Source organism: Puma concolor, chromosome A2, assembly GCF_028749965.1.
Source record: "Puma concolor isolate L17-30 chromosome A2, mPumCon1.1.hap2, whole genome shotgun sequence".
Taxonomy (NCBI): Eukaryota; Metazoa; Chordata; class Mammalia; order Carnivora; family Felidae; genus Puma; species Puma concolor.
The window spans coordinates 111,637,065-111,654,951 of NC_141668.1; the positions used below are offsets into that span (position 1 = coordinate 111,637,065).

At 42.0% G+C, this 17,887-nt stretch overlaps 1 protein-coding gene across 1 annotated transcript in view; it reads right to left on the reverse strand.

Moving 5' to 3' along the window:
• The window catches only part of TXNRD3 (thioredoxin reductase 3), a gene marked incomplete at its 5' end in the record, with an annotated part of 68,299 nt that overhangs the window by 12,413 nt on the left and 37,999 nt on the right, over positions 1–17,887 (reverse strand). Inside the window, 3 exons of the mRNA XM_086682329.1 lie at positions 9,279–9,386; positions 13,297–13,453; positions 14,507–14,583. Coding sequence (XP_086538455.1) covers positions 9,279–9,386; positions 13,297–13,453; positions 14,507–14,583 — 342 coding nt within the window. The remainder of the gene's footprint in view (positions 1–9,278; positions 9,387–13,296; positions 13,454–14,506; positions 14,584–17,887) is intronic.

Consider the following 17,887-nt stretch of genomic DNA (forward strand, 5'->3'; position numbering starts at 1 on the left):
TTAAGTGACTGAGCTACCCAGGAGCCCCACTGTATTGAATTTAAAAAGTTTTCTTTTAATATTTATTTATTTTTGAGAGAGAGAGCATGAGTGGGGGAGGGACAGAAAGAGGGAGGGACAGAAAGAGGGAGACACAGAATCTGAAACAGGCTCCCGGTTCTGAGCTGTCAGCACAGAGCCTGATGCAGGGCTCGAACTCAGGAACAGTGAGATCATGACCTAGGCTGAAGTCAGATGCTTAACCAACTGAGCCACCCAAGCGCCCCTACTGTATTGAGTTTTTAAATCAATATATAAATCTTTTCTCTACTGTAAACTTTTTCTTTTTTCTAATGTTTTATTTTAGTTTTGAGGGAGAGAGACAGAGTGTGAATGGGGGAGGGACAGAGAGAGAGGGAGACACAGAATGTGAAGCAGGCTCCAGGCTCTGAGCTGTTAGCACAGAGCCCCACACAGGGCTCGAACCCACGAACTCTGAGATCATGACCTGAGTCGAAGTCTGATGCTTAACTGACTGAGCTACCCACTGCCCCTCAATTGTAACCTTTTTAATTTAAATTATATTTTGTCTGATAATAATAATAAAGCTCACTTTTTGTTATTATTTGCATAGAATATCTTTTTCTATCCTTAACTTTCAATCTATATCTTTATATCTACAGAAAGTCTCTTTAAACAACATATAGAGATCCTATTTTTTTAATGTTTTATTTTTTTGAGAGAGAGAGAGAAAGAGAGAGAGAGAGAGAGAGAGAGAGAGAGAGAGAGAGAGTAAGCGGGGGAGGGGCAGAGAGAGAGGGGGATAGAGGACCCAAAGCTGGCTCTGAGCTTTCAGCCATGAAACTGATGTGGGGCTCAAACTCCAGAACTGTGAGATCATGACTTGAGCTGATGTCAGACGCTCAACCCATTGAGCCACCCAGACGCCCCTAGATCCTATTTTTTAAGTCAAATCTGACAAACTGTCTTTTAATAGCACACCTTCATCCATTTAATTTTAACATGATTACTGATAAAGGGGAATTTTTGTGTATATCTGTTGTAGGTCTTATATGGTTTTCACTCCTTAATTCCTCTACTCTTGCCTTTTTTGTACTTAGTTTATTTTTTGTAGTGCACCATTTTGACTGCCTTATTCTTTCCTTTTTGGTATATTTAAAGTTATTATCATAGTAGTTACCTTGGGAATTACAATTAACACCTGAAATTTATAATAATCTTGTTGGAATAATACCTACTTAGTTGCAATAGTATGCAAACATTCTGCTTCTATATACCTCCATCCCCCCCGCCTTTTATATTCTTACTGTCACAGGACACATTTTATACAATGCATGCTCATTAACTTGGATTTATAATTATGTTTGCTACATTTTCCTTTTAAATCACACAGCCAAAAGAGAGAAGTTACAAACCAAACCAAAAGTGCAGTAACACAGGTTATGCACCTAAGAAGTTATCTTTGCTAGTGTTCTTTGACTTTTCCGATAGCTTCTAGTGTCCTTTCATTTCTGTCTGAAGGAGTCTTTATAGCATTTCTTTAGGGCAGGTCTCCTAGTAAATTTACTCAGTTTTTATTTTTCTCGAAATATCCTAATATTCTTCATTTCTGGGGGTGCCTGGGTGGCTCAGTCAGTGAAGCGCCTGACTCTTGATTTCAGCTCAGGTCATGATCTCATGGTTTGGGAGTTCAAGCCCTGCATCGTGCTCTGCTCTGATGTTGCAGAGCCTGCTGTGGATCCTGTCTCCCTCTCTCTCTCTGCCCTTCCCCTGTTTGCACTATCTCTCTCTCTCTCTCAAAATAAATAAATTAATTAACAAAATATATATATCCTGGGGCGCCTGGGTGGCTCAGTCGGCTAAGCGTCTGACTTCGGCTCAGGTCATGATCTCGCGGTTTGTGAGTTCGAGCCCCACGTCGGGCTCTGTGCTGACAGCTCAGAGCCTGGAGTCTGCTTCGGATTCTGTGTCTCCCTCTCTCTCTGCCCCTCCCCTGCTCACGCTCTCTCTCAAAAATAAATAAACGTAAGAAAAAAAAATTTATAAAAAAATATATATCCTTCATTTCTGAAGGACAGATTTGCCAGATACAGAAGTCTTGGATGATAGTTTTCTTTCTGGACTTTAACTATTTCGCCCCAGTGTCTTCCAGCCTCTGTTGTTATGAAAAATCAGCCCTTTACCTTGTGAAAGACCTTTTCATATGATGAGTTGCTTCCCTCTGGCTGCTTTTAAAACTCGCTCTTTTTCTTAGGGTTTGAACAATTTGATTGTAGCTGTCAGCATGGATCTCTGAGATTACCCTGCTTGGTTGTGTAGGTTGACTATTTCATCAAATCTGGGAAGTTTTGCCCATTACTTCCTCAAATATTTCTTCTGCCTCTTATTCTCTCCCGTCTCCTACTGGGACTCTTTTAAGGCATAGGCTAGCATGCTTCAAGCTGTCCCATTCGTCTCTTGGGATTTCTTCATTTTTCTCCATTCCTTTTTCTTTCTGCTGAGCAGACTGTAATTTCAATGGTCTTATTTTCAAGTTCATTGATGCTTTCTTCTGCATACTTACATATATGCTGCTGAACCCTTCGAGCGAGTATTTCAATTCAGTTATTGTACTTTTCAGCTCCAGGATTTCTTCTTGGTTCTTTTTCATAATTTCTATCTCTGGAATGATATTTTGTTCAGACACTGTTCTCCTGATTTCCTTTAGTTATTTGTCCACAGTTTCCTTTAGCTCACTGAATATATTTAACATTGATTTAATAGTCAATTTAATGTCTTTGACTAATAATTTGAAAGTCTGGGCTTCTTCTGGAACAGTTTCTGTCAAACTCTTTTTTCCTTTTCTGGGTTTTTTTTTTTTTTTTTTTTTTGGTAGGTTGTTACTAGTTAAACTGTGTCCTCCCAAAATTTGTAAGTTGAAGTCCTAGCCCACGGTATCTTAGTATGTGATCAAATAGGGTCAATGTATGTGTAATTAGTTAAGATGATGTCATTCTAGAGTAGGGTGGTTCCCATAATCCACTGTGACTGGTGTCCTTGTAAAAAAGGAAAGTTTTAGGGGCGCCTGGGTGGCGCAGTCGGTTAAGCGTCCGACTTCATCCAGGTCACGATCTCGCGGTCCGTGGGTTCGAGCCCCGCGTCGGGCTCTGGGCTGATGGCTCAGAACCTGGAGCCTGTTTCGGATTCTGTGTCTCCCTCTCTCTCTGCCCCTCCCCCGTTCATGCTCTGTCTCTCTCTGTCCCACAAATAAATAAAAACGTTGGAAAAAAAAAATTTAAAAAAGGAAAGTTTTAGATAATCTCACACACAAATGGGAATCCCAAGGAAAGGTAAGATCTACAAGCCAAGGAATGACGAAGACTGCCAGCAAAACACCAAAACTAGGAAAGAGGGATGGAACAGATTCTCCCTCACAGAAATCAAATGGAAACAACCCTGTCAGCACCTTGATGGTGGACTTCTAACCTCTAGAACTGTGAGTCAATAGAATTTTGTGGTTTAAACCCCAATTTGTGGTACTTTGTTATGTTAGTCCTGGCAAACGAATATATGCTGTGTTTTTTCCCTTAAGCCTGGACATTCTGAGTATTAGAATATGGTACCTGGAAATTATATATTTCCACACCTCAGAGATGGCTAGGGTTTCTTGCTTGTTGAGGGCTAGAGTTATCCACATATGACTTTTCCAAACTGTTTTTGCATACTATATGTTCATTGTTGTGGTTTCTGTTCCATTGTCTCGGAGGTCAGCCAGGGACCTGATAAAGATGACCTTAAATGTCTGACTCCCAAAAGGGGGGGGGGGGGGGGAGAAGGGAGTATTCTCTCTTGAAGTCCCACTACAGCAGGGAAGCCACTTCAGCTTGTGGAGGTTGGTGCCGAACCCTCAGCCATCAGAAGCAAGGATCAGCAGTCAAAACACCGCCCCAATTTCTGGAGGACAAGGTCCTTACTGCCCACTCTGGCACCAGCCAGCTGCACCAGGCACAGAGGCCACCAACCCAGCAGCTACCCACCATGGTGCTGGCTCTGTGGGATGTCAGCCATTAGGAAAACACAGAAACCCACCACAGATCCCTAGCCTCGTCCTCAAGTTCTCCTCTGGGCACTGAAAGTACACAACTAGGCTCGAGGGTTCCAAAAGAATTGCTTCAACCATTTCCCACCAGTTCAGATGTTGTCTCAGTGAAGGGATGGATTCCCAGAGCTTCCCTGCTTCGCCATTTTCCATAACATCACTGTTGTCCATCCATCTTTATCGTTGGGTAGTAGTCCCTGGTATGGATGTACCGCCTTTTGTCTAACCATTCATCTGCTGAAGAATATTTGTTTTTTTCCCAAATTGGAGCTATTATGAATAAAGCTGCTACAAAATTCACGTATACATGTTAAGACTGCATTCCTTTGGGATAAATGCCCATCCAATTGGGTTTTTTAAATTTCTGCTATCATCCCTTGCATTTACAACAGGTGTCTGTTGGTTCTCTTAATGTTACTTCTGAAAGATGTCCTAGTCTCTGTTCATGAGTGTAATACATTATTCCTGTGCATAGGTACAGTCTGTTTCTTGTAAGTTTGATAACCTTTGATTGCTCATATTAAATGCTGGGAATTAAAAAGATGTTTGACTTTGGGGGTGATAGAACTGTGTTTTATCTTGATTCTAATGACGGTTTCAACTGTTTGAACTCATAAAACTGTACACACACACAATAAATCTTCATTTTTCTTTAAGTAAATTATGCCTCAATTAAAGATATTTTTCAAAGTTTGAAAGCTTTGAGCTCATGTTTACAGCAAACTGAATCTGAACTTTACTGTCCAATTATCTAACAGGTAAGTTTATTTGGGGACCTTTATTCAGTATCTTCAGGTCATTCTCAATGGGCTTGTCAGAGTCCCCCAAGAAATCAGACTCTACCAACCTCTGGCCAGACAAGGGTGACCGCTGGTTGCCAGAGTTCCGGGAGCTCAGTGGGAGGAACTGTATTTGCTCATTTCAGGACTGTGCTGGGATAACGCCCACATCTTCATTTGATCCCAGTGCCCCCAGTCAAGAGGATTTGGTTTTATCTATCTCCAGAAAATAACCATCCAGGTATTTACCAGTGTGTGGAAAGTGCTCTGTAGAGTGTCAGGGAGGTGAGAGCCTCACTCTTTCTTAAATGGGCTTTCTGATGATGTCAGTTGGCCCCTCCAAGTCCCTCCCAGAAGTACATGGCATTCCTAATTTTTGAGGCTTGATGACTCTGATGAGAAGTGAAGTTGTTTCTTGACTTTCCCAATACCTGTTTATAACCTTTTTTTTTTTTTTACCACTCATCTATCTCCTTTTCCCCCCAAAATCTCATTGCTGTTTTTCTCCTTTACTATCCCCCTATCCTTGAGAGATTATTTTTAAAGGCAGATCCCTTTCCCTCCACATCACTCTATTGTCTTTGGCACTGAATGTCCTTATAAAAAAGCCTGGGGCCAGGTTGGTTCATTGGCCTTGTGAATGACTAGCTTACCTAGAACATGTTTGTGTCAATCGTGCTACATCAGTTTCTCCTAGAAAATGGTATGTCATTTCAATCTTCAAATTCAGTCATTCTTTAATATTAGGATGCTTTCTTCTGTCACATTTCCGAATACCACTTCTGGACCACTTGTCGGATTTTCCACTGCAAGGTGTGAATTATATTTATGTTGGCTCATCCTTGTTTATGCATATATATCATCTGTATCTCAACCCTTCCTATGTGATGAACTTTATTCTCAGTCATCTGCTTCTTTTGGTTCCAAGGTATTTGGTAGCTCAGCGATACAGTGGTTTTGACGGTCAACATGACCTTAACAGTCAGTACAGATCTTACTCCCCTGCTCCCTCGTTCCACATAACACGTATTCAGTAGGAAAAGAGTGGGCTGTTTCACCCAGGAGAAACCCCGATATCTCTTTCTTTCTCATTTCTATCTCTTCTCCTAAGTGACAGTATCAGGAATGGAATCACTGCACTGGGGGAAAAACATAGTTTCTTTTTATCTGTCTTCTTTAGGTAATAATTTCCCTAGTGTTGGCAGGGCAGGGGTGCTTAGCCTCACCTTTTCCATATCATAGTAATAAGCAAGGGGAACTAGAAGCCTACAGATTGTGCCATAAATATGGTGAGTTTTTAGAACAAACCGTAGACCAGTGTGACTGGACCATTATAAGCAGGACAGACAGCAACGTGAATGGCCTGATTACATGATGCCTCTTCTTACAAACAGTGAGGAGTTCAGACAGTATTTTCTGAACACCGGGAAATCATCAAAAAGCCTTACGCTGGGAAAGGGCATAACTGATTTATATATATATATATATTTTTTTTTAATATTTATTTATTTTTGAGATAGAGAGAGACAGATGATGAACAGGGGAGGGTCAGAGAGAAAGGGAGACACAGAATCTGAAACAGACTCCAGGCTCTGAGCTGTCAGCACAGAGCCCGACGAGGGGCTCGAACTCACGGACCGCGAGATCATGACCCGAGCCGAAGTCGGATGCTTAACCGACTGAGCCACCCAGGCGCCCCTGATCTATATTTCTTTTTTAATTTTTTTTAAAGTCTATTTATTTTTGAGACAGAGAGAGACAGAGCATGAATGGGGGAGGGTCAGAGAGAGGGAGACACAGAATCTGAAACAGGCTCCAGGCTCTGAGCCGTCAGCACAGAGCCTGACGCGGGGCTTGAACTCACGGACCGTGAGATCATGACCCGAGCCAAAGTCAGCCGCTTAACCGACTGAGCCACCCAGGCGCCCCTTTGATCTATATTTTTAAAAGCTCTTCTGGTTGATGTGTGATGACCAGGTTGGTGTGGACTAAGAGTGAGCTGAACGCAGGGAGAACAGGAGATGATGGTGGACTGACATAGGCTGGGGAGGGCACGGATGAAAAGAAGCAGGAACACACAAGACATACTCTAGGAGCAAAACTGACAGCACTTCCTGGTGAACTATTGATGGTGACCAACAAGGAAGCCTTAAGGATGGCTCTCAGGTACATCAGCATGTAGAGGGAGTCTTCCCTGGGAACCAAGGATTTTAATAGACTCCCAAAGGAATTCATATTGAAACAGGTTAAAACCTTGGTTCTAGACACTTGAAAATTTTGTATTTTACCAGAGAGCAGCACATCAACACAGCCATATTTTGGCCTCTTCAGGAATTACTTTTTTAATATACTGTGCTGTGGCATTATGCCATGGTATTGCGTTTCTGGCTGTAATAAGAAACAGCTCTATAAAACCCATAATTATATTTATGAAGGGGATACTTTCAGGTGATTGTTCACCGTATCTCAAAGCCCGTTTTGTGAAAACTTGAGAAATCTCCCTCAATTCTCCCTCCCCCAGTCAGGTGGCAGGAAACGCAGAGGTAGATTTTTAGGTTAATTCTAAAGCAAGTCTATGGGACTTCATGGCATGAATTCTGCAAACTAACAAATTCGAGGGTTTTTTTTTTATATTAAATATAATTTCTAACATTCCTTTTTCTTCTAACACCATCCTATTCTTTTTTCTTCCCACCTCGATATCCTCACTTTGAAAAAAATATTATCTATGTGTTTTTGAGAGGCTTCCCCAAGTCTCTTCACACAGGAATTTAAAAAAAATAATAGACCAAAATTCTGATTAGTGAATTTAAAAAATAATAAATAAATAAATGAATAAATAAATAAATAAATAAGAAAGAAAGAGAAAGAAAGAAAGAAAAGGTTAGTTGATCTGCAGTGACCTTAGGAAAAAGGTCCTGACATAATCCCAGAAACCCAGGGAACTCTTTTCCTATAAAGACATTCCTCTGTCTGGCATATAGCCTTCTATGTTCTTCCTCTCATGTGCCTTTCTATCTTAATTTCTCATTAACTTCAAATGTTTTGAACTAAGTGTTAAACCCGTAACTGTTCACACGGTTCCAAAACTCAAGTCAAAGTTCACCACTGCAGAAAATAAATGACCCGTTCCTACAAGGAATTACAAACTCTGATCAAATACTATCCTCTAAAACGTCTGCTTCTCATTGAAAACAACCATCTAAAATAACATTATAAAGTACATATGTAGTTTTAAGTACTCTTCAATCCCAGTGCAGGGCCCAACGTGGGGCCTGAACTCACGACCCTGAGATCAAGACTTGAGCTGAGTCAGACGCTTAACCGACTGAGCCACCCAGGGGCCCCAACATTATAAAGTTTTAATCATGTATACGAGAAATGTATATAAGGCCACTTAACTAGTGCTGTCACTTAAAGGAATTCCCAGTAACTGAGGTGCCTTCAAGGGAGAAGAACGATATTTCAATTCTCTTTTGCTGAAAACATCAAGTACTAATCATCTTCCTGCTCTTTTTACTCCTCCCTATCCCCCCTATGTTGGAAGGGTGTGCCGAAGAAAACCCGTTCAACCTGTTCATCAAAATACAACGTAAGAAAATATTTACTTAGAAGCTTGTTATGATTGGATGGGGCAGGGGCGACAGGGAGGTGGAAATAAACGTGTATGGAGGACATCTTTTTGGGAATCTGACAGCCCACAGCCCACAACAGGCTGACAACCCTGGGAACTGTCCCACCTCCCACCCCCCTACTCCCCCCCCACCCCCCGCCCACCGGAGGCCATAAACAATGCAGGCTCCCAGAGCCGTGTGGATGTGACACAAGCCTGGCTACCGCCATGTGGAATGGAAGTGGGTGCACGGTTGACCCAGTTCGGACCCATCAGATGTCATCTCCCATAATTTGGAATTGAGACTGAGAAACAGTGAGTCAGTTGATTCCTCCTAAGACCAGCACTATGGGATAAACTCGTCTGTCGAAGAAAGGCCATATTTTGGCTGCTATGTGCATACCAGGGGCAAATACAGTCCGTGCTCAAAAAGCAGAAGAATGAACCGCATGCACGCGAGTTGCAGTTCCTGGTTCTTAGCTCTTCCTGAGGCCTTGATCCCCTCCCGCATTCCTAAAAGTTTTATAGTAACTTGTGCTTCCTCGTATAAGCTTACTCCAATAGACGTTTGTCACTTGTGACCCTAAGTCCTAATGCATATGTTGTATGTCTCCCTTTCCCCAGCTGTATTATTATTAGCTAGACAAGGAGAGTTAAATTACTGAATTCCTAATTTTCCTAAAACAGGAATATGATTTCCTACAACACAACCGTTACGGTCATGTGCAAAACAAAAAGCGACAGCAAAGTCAGTTGACAGAAAGAGAACTTCTAAAAAAGTAAGCAGTAAATTAAAACACAATCTTACTTCGAGATTCTCTTTTTTATACATTTCAATAGCTTTCTCTTCAGATAATCCACAGCAGCCGTATTCCAAAGGAGTAAACACTGTAGTCGGAACATTAACGTAATCACACTGAAAGATAAACAAATTACATCTGCTTATTTTGGGACACTTTTCACAGCAAACATCTACATTACATACATCTACAGAAGGAGAACAAGGAAGTCCGGTTCAATGTGACTCATTTTACCCTATCACTGCGTCGGCGCATTCGAAGTTACCCAAAAGGATGGGGCGAGCCCAACTCCAGGGCAGAGACCAGCTCTCCCAGAGCCCACACCCGACTTCCGTTTCTGAAATAGAGCAGTAGGGGCGGAGTGCCTCCAGAGACTCTCTAAAATGTCATCTTTCCATCCCCGGGATTCCAGACCCCGCTCCCCCGGAACACCTTTACCAGGCAACCGAGAATCACACTATCTCGGTGGGAGCTGAGACCACCCTTGGCGGTTCACGTAACTACAAAGAAGCAGTTCGACAGTGTTGGAGGGGGTGACTGCCCTGGACCCATCAAGGGGAGATGGTGTATGTACGGTGGGGGGATAACGTGGGGACCGGGATCTCATAGGTCCTGTGGTTCTGGCACAGCCCCCAGAGAGCCCTTATGAGACTAAGGCAGGGTGTGAGTGGAGATCACAGGGAGACTGCAGACCCTGAGCCCTACACGCATCTCCCAGCAGCTCTGTGCACCTGCCTGTGGGAAAGTGAGTGTGAGTGCAGGTGGCATCTCTGCCTGGAAGAGGGTGTCTTTGTGACAGCTGTAGGAGAACGGGAACACACTGGCGGAAGTGTCATAAAAACCTTGCGTGGAGAGAAAGGGTGCGGCAGCACAGAAACGATAGAGGGTTCAACCAGAGATAGAGGTCTCTAGGCCCGTCCATCCATAGCCCCTCAAGGGGCGACACTGCCCATAGCACTGCGTGGCCCCCCAACCTTGCCAACAGGTTGCTGGTGATTAGGTCAAGGGTGACAAAGAAAGCCAAGGCATGAGCTGGCCAGAAACCTACGTAGAAAAAGATAAGCTACGTTAATGAAATTCTTTCTTTTGCAGGAAGATGAGCTCGAAGCAAAGAAAGAATCCCCTGGTGGCCATGAGGCTAATGGAAGAGCACCCTGTGAAGCAGAGCACCCCCAGGGCAGCCATGACCCCAGACCCAGTTCTAGCTCCAAACGCAGTGCGGCCCGGTCCCGGAATGCCGCTTATTCAGAGTCACTGTGCATTGCAACTTACTAATTTACAGGATCCTTGTAAGAAACCCCCTCAGTATGCGTCACGTGAGTGAGTCTCTATTTCTCATTACCCAAGACAAAAACCAATCAACACGCCACCAGGTATCCCTCTATCGGTGAGGTGGACGGTATACGTGGGCCTAGAATCTTTGAGTTATGTGCTCCAATACCACTTCAGTTTTGCTAACCTACAAATCATGGGTAAGCCAAGGATTTTTCTTTTCTTCCACGCGGCTAGAGAAAAATCACATAACCACAGGGACTGCCTTCGTCTTTCCAGACTTCTCTCAGGCCCTCAGATATTCATTGATTCATTTGCAGTTGCACTGTGAATAATGTGGGGGTTGGGGTGCTGAACCCCGATGCAGTCAAAAACCCATCTATGGCTTTTGATCCCACCCCACCCCGAAAAAGTTAGCTACGAAAAGCCTACTGTTGACTGGGAAGCCTTACCAATAACACAGTTGACTAATACATGTTATTATGTTACACGTATCGGATATTGCATTCTCACAATATGGTAAGCTAGAGAAAAGAAAATGTTATTGAGAAAATCATAAGGAAAAGAAAATACACCTATAGATAGCACTGTCCTGTGTTTACTGAAAAGAATCCACTGTAAGTGGACCCACACAGTGCAAACCCTTGATGTTCAAGGGTCGGCTGTATTGACCAGCAACTGACCCCGTGTCCCACGGCTTACGGGGGAGGCTTATTCTCAATGGATGCTTTTTGTCTCTGGTGTCCTAACAATTAAGGATAATGAAGAAGAAATGCCTCAGTGTTCCTTCCTTTCATCTGAAACACTTTTTCCACATCTTAGACCATCTCCTCCAACTGAATTGGACTTCGTCTTGCCTTGCCTGTAGCCTTCCTTTTGGTCCTGTACCTTAATGCTCACTTTTTCTTCATACCCTGACCACACTGCTCCTCAAAGCCACCTGGATTGACTTCTTGGAGCATTAGGCATTACTCTGCCTCCATACACCCCGAAATGCTAACTGCATTGTGACAATGTATGTTCAGCATCCCAGGCCCCACCCATTGACACCTGCAGACCCACATCCTAGCAAGGCCTCCATGTATACGTTCGAGGTCTTCATTCATGACCTCACAAGGCATCTGGCGCGATAAAAAAGCAGAACACAGCATCCTTTACGAAGCATGTATGCTCAGAACGCTTCACCTGAACTGAATCATGCAAAACCATCAGAGAAATTCAGAATAGAGACACTACAAGGAAAGCAGTCTGAATTCATCAAGAATCAAAGTCATGAAAAACAAAACAAGCAGACAATTAAAGGCAGGGGGACGACGCCAATCTAAAAGAGCTTTAAGGGTCAGAAGAGTTGAGTGTGCCACGGTAAGCAAACACGTGCACATGCGCACACGTGATGGACATCTGAGGAAATCTGAACAGTGTTTCATTTTTGTTGAATTTCTCAGATAGAATAAGAGAACTGTGGTTATGGAAGTAAATATCCTTGTTCTCAGAAGATGTGTGTTGAAGTATACAGGTGCCAAAGGTCACTGATGCCTGCCACTTACCTCAAAAAGCTCTGGAAAAACAAAGTACACGCGTGTACACATGCATATTCAGAAAAGGAGAGAGAGCCAAGATGGCAAAATATTAATAATGGGGCGATCTGGAAGAAAGGGTAATATGGGTGATTGTTACTATTCTTCCTGTGGTTTAACGTCTTTCTAAACAAAAAGATAGAGGGAATAAAGGTCTCAACAGTCCCCACCGCGTAGAGAAGGCCTTTCCAATTCGTTACTGTGGCATGAGAGGATTTTTTTTTATAAATTTTTTTTAATGTTTATTTTTGAGAGAGAGCTAGAGGGTGAGCGGGGGAGGGGCAGAGAGAGACAAAGAATCTGAAGCAGCCTCCAGGCTCCAAGCTGTCAGCACAGAGCCCGATGCGGGGCTCAAACTCACAGACCTCGAGATCATGACCTGAGCCGAAGTCAGATGCTTAACCGAGCCACCTAGGCACTCCTGGAATGCTGTAGGTATGGTGGAAGGGACAGTTCCTCGTGTGGAACAGAACATTTAGCATTCCTCACCCCCACCCACGCCCTTCCTCCGCCAACACTTGCACATGTCCAGAGTGCTCTCATGGAGTGGGGCATGACGTCTCCAGTTGGGAACTCTAACAGACTGCTCACAGTCCTGGAGCAAACCAAGCCCTGCTGAGCTCTGTGCTTGCCTCTGCATTATCTACTTACCAGAACAGTCCTGTGCTTCCTCAGTTTTTAATTATTCATCCTGCAAAGCCCGTACCACATCTCTGATCGAACGCAACGAAAGGTGCAGGACATGGTAGGAATCATCTCCGTCACACTTGGCAGAGGCGAAACTGAGGCACAGAGACTTGAAACAACCTGACCAGGTTCACACACACACCAGCAGGCACTGAAGTCAGGGCCAGCAGCCATCCACCTGGGACACCTTTATCAGTCCAATCAGTCACAACTAATTGCCCCTTGTCTTACCTTACTCATAATCCCCCACCCGCCTGGGAAGCCCTTTGGCACTGGATCCATGCCAATCCTTCGTATATCACCCAGCATCTTGCACATCTTGCCATCTTGCACATGGCAGGCACTCAAACAGTATTTGTTGAAAATCATTAGTAAATACTAATTTATCTGTGAGGAACCCTTTACTTGCAAAACAAGCACACAAGTGTTGATTCTTTTAATCGCAATTTTGATTTAGATATCATCTCAAAAACGACAGCAGGAAACTCACCTTTTCCAAACAGCCCCCAAAAAGTCTTCGAGCCAGCAGCTTGCCTGCCTGTATGGCAACGGGTGTGAGCTCAAGTTTACCCTCCAGAATATCCCCAACAGCGTACACGTAGGGCACATTGGTCTGTTCCACATCGTTTACTGGAATTTTGCCAGTCCTTGCAGATTTTGGGAAGGAAACAAAATACATTATGGCTCACTCCGTACTGCTGCATGACTACCACTAACTCTTCCAAGAGAAAATGACTAAACACGTAAAGACCTGCCTCCAAGAAGTGATGCACCTCAGGCATCAATGTCTATAACACCAATGGCTAAAATCATAAGGGTTTCTGCAGCTCCAAAAAAGCCACCTTTTGGGTTGGTGAAACCACGCTCATTTTCTAGATGCCAAGGATATCTCCAGATTTCCCCCAAGTCCCACTTAGAGCTTTGAAGTTTTTCTCCTTGCTTGACCAATGACATAAAAATTCACTCTAAATCAAACAGTGGATGAATACATTTCCACAATTTATTTTTTAAGATCACTGTTTAATGTATCAGCTCTTTAAGACACACAATAAAGAATTACTGATTAATGAAAAAAACTGATACTAATAAAGAGCTGGACACTATCAACAATAGCCAAAATATGGAAAGAGCCCAAATGTCCATCGATGGATGAATGGATAAAGAAAATGTGGTGTATATATATTCAATGGAGTATTACCCAGCAAACAAAAAGAATTAAATCTTGCCATTTGTAACTACATGGATGGAACTAGAAGGTATTATGCTAAGTGAAATTAGTCAGAGAAAGACAAATATCATATGACTTCACTCAGATGAGGACTTTAAGATGAACATAAGGGAAGGGGAGCAAAAGTAATATAAAAACGGGGAGCGGGACAAAACATCAGAGACTCTTAAATATGGAGAACAAACAGGGTTACCAGAGGGGTTGTGGGAGGGGGGATGGGCTAAATGGATAAGGGGCATTAAGGAATCTATTCCTGAAATCATTGTGGCACTAAATGCTAACTAACTTGGATGTAAATTAAAAAAATAAATAAAATGGTAAACAAACAAATACTTGCACAATACTTACTGTGAAATAAACTTAAAGCATTAACACTTTGCATCTTAATAACTAAATGGGAATTTCCAAGAGGTGGTCTGTAGAAACATTTTGCTTTGTGCAGCCACAGTGCAATGATCCCATGTGTACTCACTTCTTGTTGATTTTGACACCAATCTTATCCAAGCCCATTTTCCTTGTACAAGAGTCACGACCAATTGCTAACAAAACCTATATTTAGAGCCAGATCAAAACCACAAATTGTCAATATCAGGAATGAGAGAGGTTTGGAACATCACTAGAGATCTTTCAGACATTAAAAGGATAGTAGAATGTTATGAACACACTGTGCCAAAATCATTTCCTCAGTTTAGATGAAATAGATTCCTTGAAATACTGTTCAACCAACTCACACACATGCAAATCTAAGTAACTCTACGTTATGTGCTAACTTATGTCCCCGCCCCCGCCCCCGCCCCCCACAAATTCACGTGTTTTGTCTTAACCTCCAGTGCCTCAGAATGTAATGTGTTTGAAGACAGGGTGATTAAAGAATTAAGGCAAAATGAGGCCGTTGGGCGGGGGGGCCCTAATCCAATATGACTGGTGTCCTTATAAAAACACGGGATTGGGAGACAGAAGACACAGACTACAGGGCAACCACCTGAGGATGCAGGGAAAAGGTGCCATCTGCAGGCCACGGAGAGAGGCCTCAGAAGAAACCAAACCTGCTGACCCCTTGATCTGACTCACAGCCACCAGAGATGTTAAGAAACTCAATTCCCCTTGCCACGTTATCTTATGGCAACCCCAGCAGACAAACACACCTTATACTCGTTAGAGAAACTGGATCCACCATTTGTAAACTTCCCATAAATTAACTCAAGACCCAAATGACTTCACTGGTAAGGTCTCTCAAAACGTCAGTAAAAAATAATACTAATATACAAACTTTTCCAAAAAAAAAAGAAGAGGGAACACTTCCTAACTCCTTTTTATGAGACCAGCATAAACGACTGATACAGAAATCAAACAAGGATATTAAAATAAAATTATAAGCTGATACTCACGAACATAGATGCAGAATCCTAAAAAAAATGTCAGCAAATAAAATACAGTGATATAGAAAAAGGATAATTGATCATGACCAAGTGGAGTTTGTCCCCCAAAAGAAAATTTGGTTCAACATGCAAAAATCAATGTTATTAATCATATTAGCCAATTAATGGAGAAAATAATTTAATCATTAACCAATACATATGGGAAAGAAATTTGACAAAATTTAACACCCTTTGAGGATTTTAATTTAATTCTCAGAAGATTAAAAATAAAAGAAAACTTCCCCGACCTGAAAGAAGGCATCGGTAAAAAAATAAAATAAAATCTACAGCTTACATCCTAGCAATGATGAAAGACTGAATGCTTCACCTTGTAGCAAGATAAAGATGTTTACCTTCAGTTTCTATTCAATGTTGTCCTGCAGGACTTAGCAAGTACAACAAGGCAAGAAAAAGAAAAAGCAAGTAGATTGAAAAGAAGAACAAAACTGGCTTTATATGTGGACATTAAGCCCAAGAATCTATAATAAGGCCAACGTGCAAAAATCACTCGCATTTGTATATGCTACCAACTAAATGCTATGAATTTAAAAATTTTAAATACCATTTTATAAAAGCTTAAAAACGTGAAATCTTTAGGGATAAATTTAGCAAACTACATAAAAGACCTCTAGAGCAAAATAATAAAATATTGCCAAGAGAAACTACAGAGTACATAAATAAATGGAAAGACCTATGAAGTTCACGCACTGGAAAACTCAATACTGTTAAGATGGTCAGTTATTCCAAACTGATCTATATAATCAATATAATCCCAATCAAAGTCCCAGCAGGATTTTTTTCTGGTAGAAATTGACAAGCTGTTTTTAAAAGTGATACAGAACTGTAAAGGACCTAAACAAAGATGGAGGACTTACTCTACCTGTTCTAAAATTTGTTATAAAGCTTCAATACTCAAAACAATGTGGTGAAAGCAGACAAATGATCAATGGGATGAAGGGTGCAGAAACAGATCCATAGTTAAATGGTCAGATGATTTCAATAAAGGCACCAGAGTAATGCAGGGGAAAAAGGGAAGTCTTCTCAACAAATGATACTGGAAACCCATATGGAAGAAAAAGAACCCATATTCCCACTTCATACTATAAACAAAAATTCAAGGTGTATTACAGACTTGAACATAAAAGAGAAAACTACAAAGCTGCAAGAAGAAAATGTAGGAGAATCGTTTCATGACCTTTAGGGATTTCCGAGAGCACACAGAAGGCATTAACCATAAAGCATAACTGATGAACTGGACTCCATAAAAACTTTAAAACTACTGCTCATCAAAAGATACTGTAAAAAAATAAATAGGAAAGTCACAGACGGGAAGAAAATATTCATAATACATCTACCTGAAAACTGAGTGTATCCAAGATATATACAAAACTCCTTCAATTCAAGAATAAAAATTCAAGTAACAACAACAACAACAAAATGGACCAGAGACTTGGGGTGCCTGGGTGGTTCAGTCAGTTAGGCATCGACTTCAGCTCAGGTCATGATCTCACAGTTTGTGGGTTTGAGCCCCACATCGGGCTCTGTGCCGACAGCTCAGAGCCTGGAGCCTGCTTCGGATTCTGTGTCTCCCTCTCTCTCAAACATAAACATTAAAATTTTTTTTTAAAAAAATGGACCAAAGACTTGAGCAGATACTTCATAACGGAAAAAATATAAATGGCCCGTGGGCATATGAAAAGTTGCTCAACATCATTAGTCACCAGGAAGACGCAAATTAGAACCATGAGAAGACACCACCACACACGCACCAGAATGGCTAAAACGAAAAAGCCGGATAAGCCCGAACGTTGAGGACATGAGACAACCGAGACTCACACACATAGCTGGTGGAGATATAAAGTGATTCATTCATTTAGAAGCTGTTTGGCAGTTTCTCAAAAAGTTAAACATAGAAACTATCCCATGGCCGATTAATTACACTCATAGGTATTTACCCGTGAGATATGACGATATATGTCCACAAGAGCTTACACAAGAAATCTTCGCAGCAGTTTTACCCCAATACCCCAAACTGCAAGCAGCCTAGGTGTCCATCCACAGGAAAATGAACAAACTGGCACACCCGTAATTTTATATTCACATAATCATACAATGAGAAGAAACAACAACATGGATGAATACGAGGAGTACATACCGTATAGTCCCATTTCTGTGACATCTAGGCTAGGCAAAACTAGTCTACGGTGACAGAATCAGAACAGGGTTGTCTGGGTCAGGGAGTGGGAAGGGACACTGGAGAGCTCTCTAAACTCACACAAATAGTCTGTGACCTTCAAATGAGTATGGATTAGACGAACATGTGCATTTGTCAAAATTGACTGAACTGTACATCTAAGATATGGGCACTTCACCACATGTAAATTATACCTTATTACAAAGTAAACAATTTGCTTTAGATACTGTGAATAACTTTA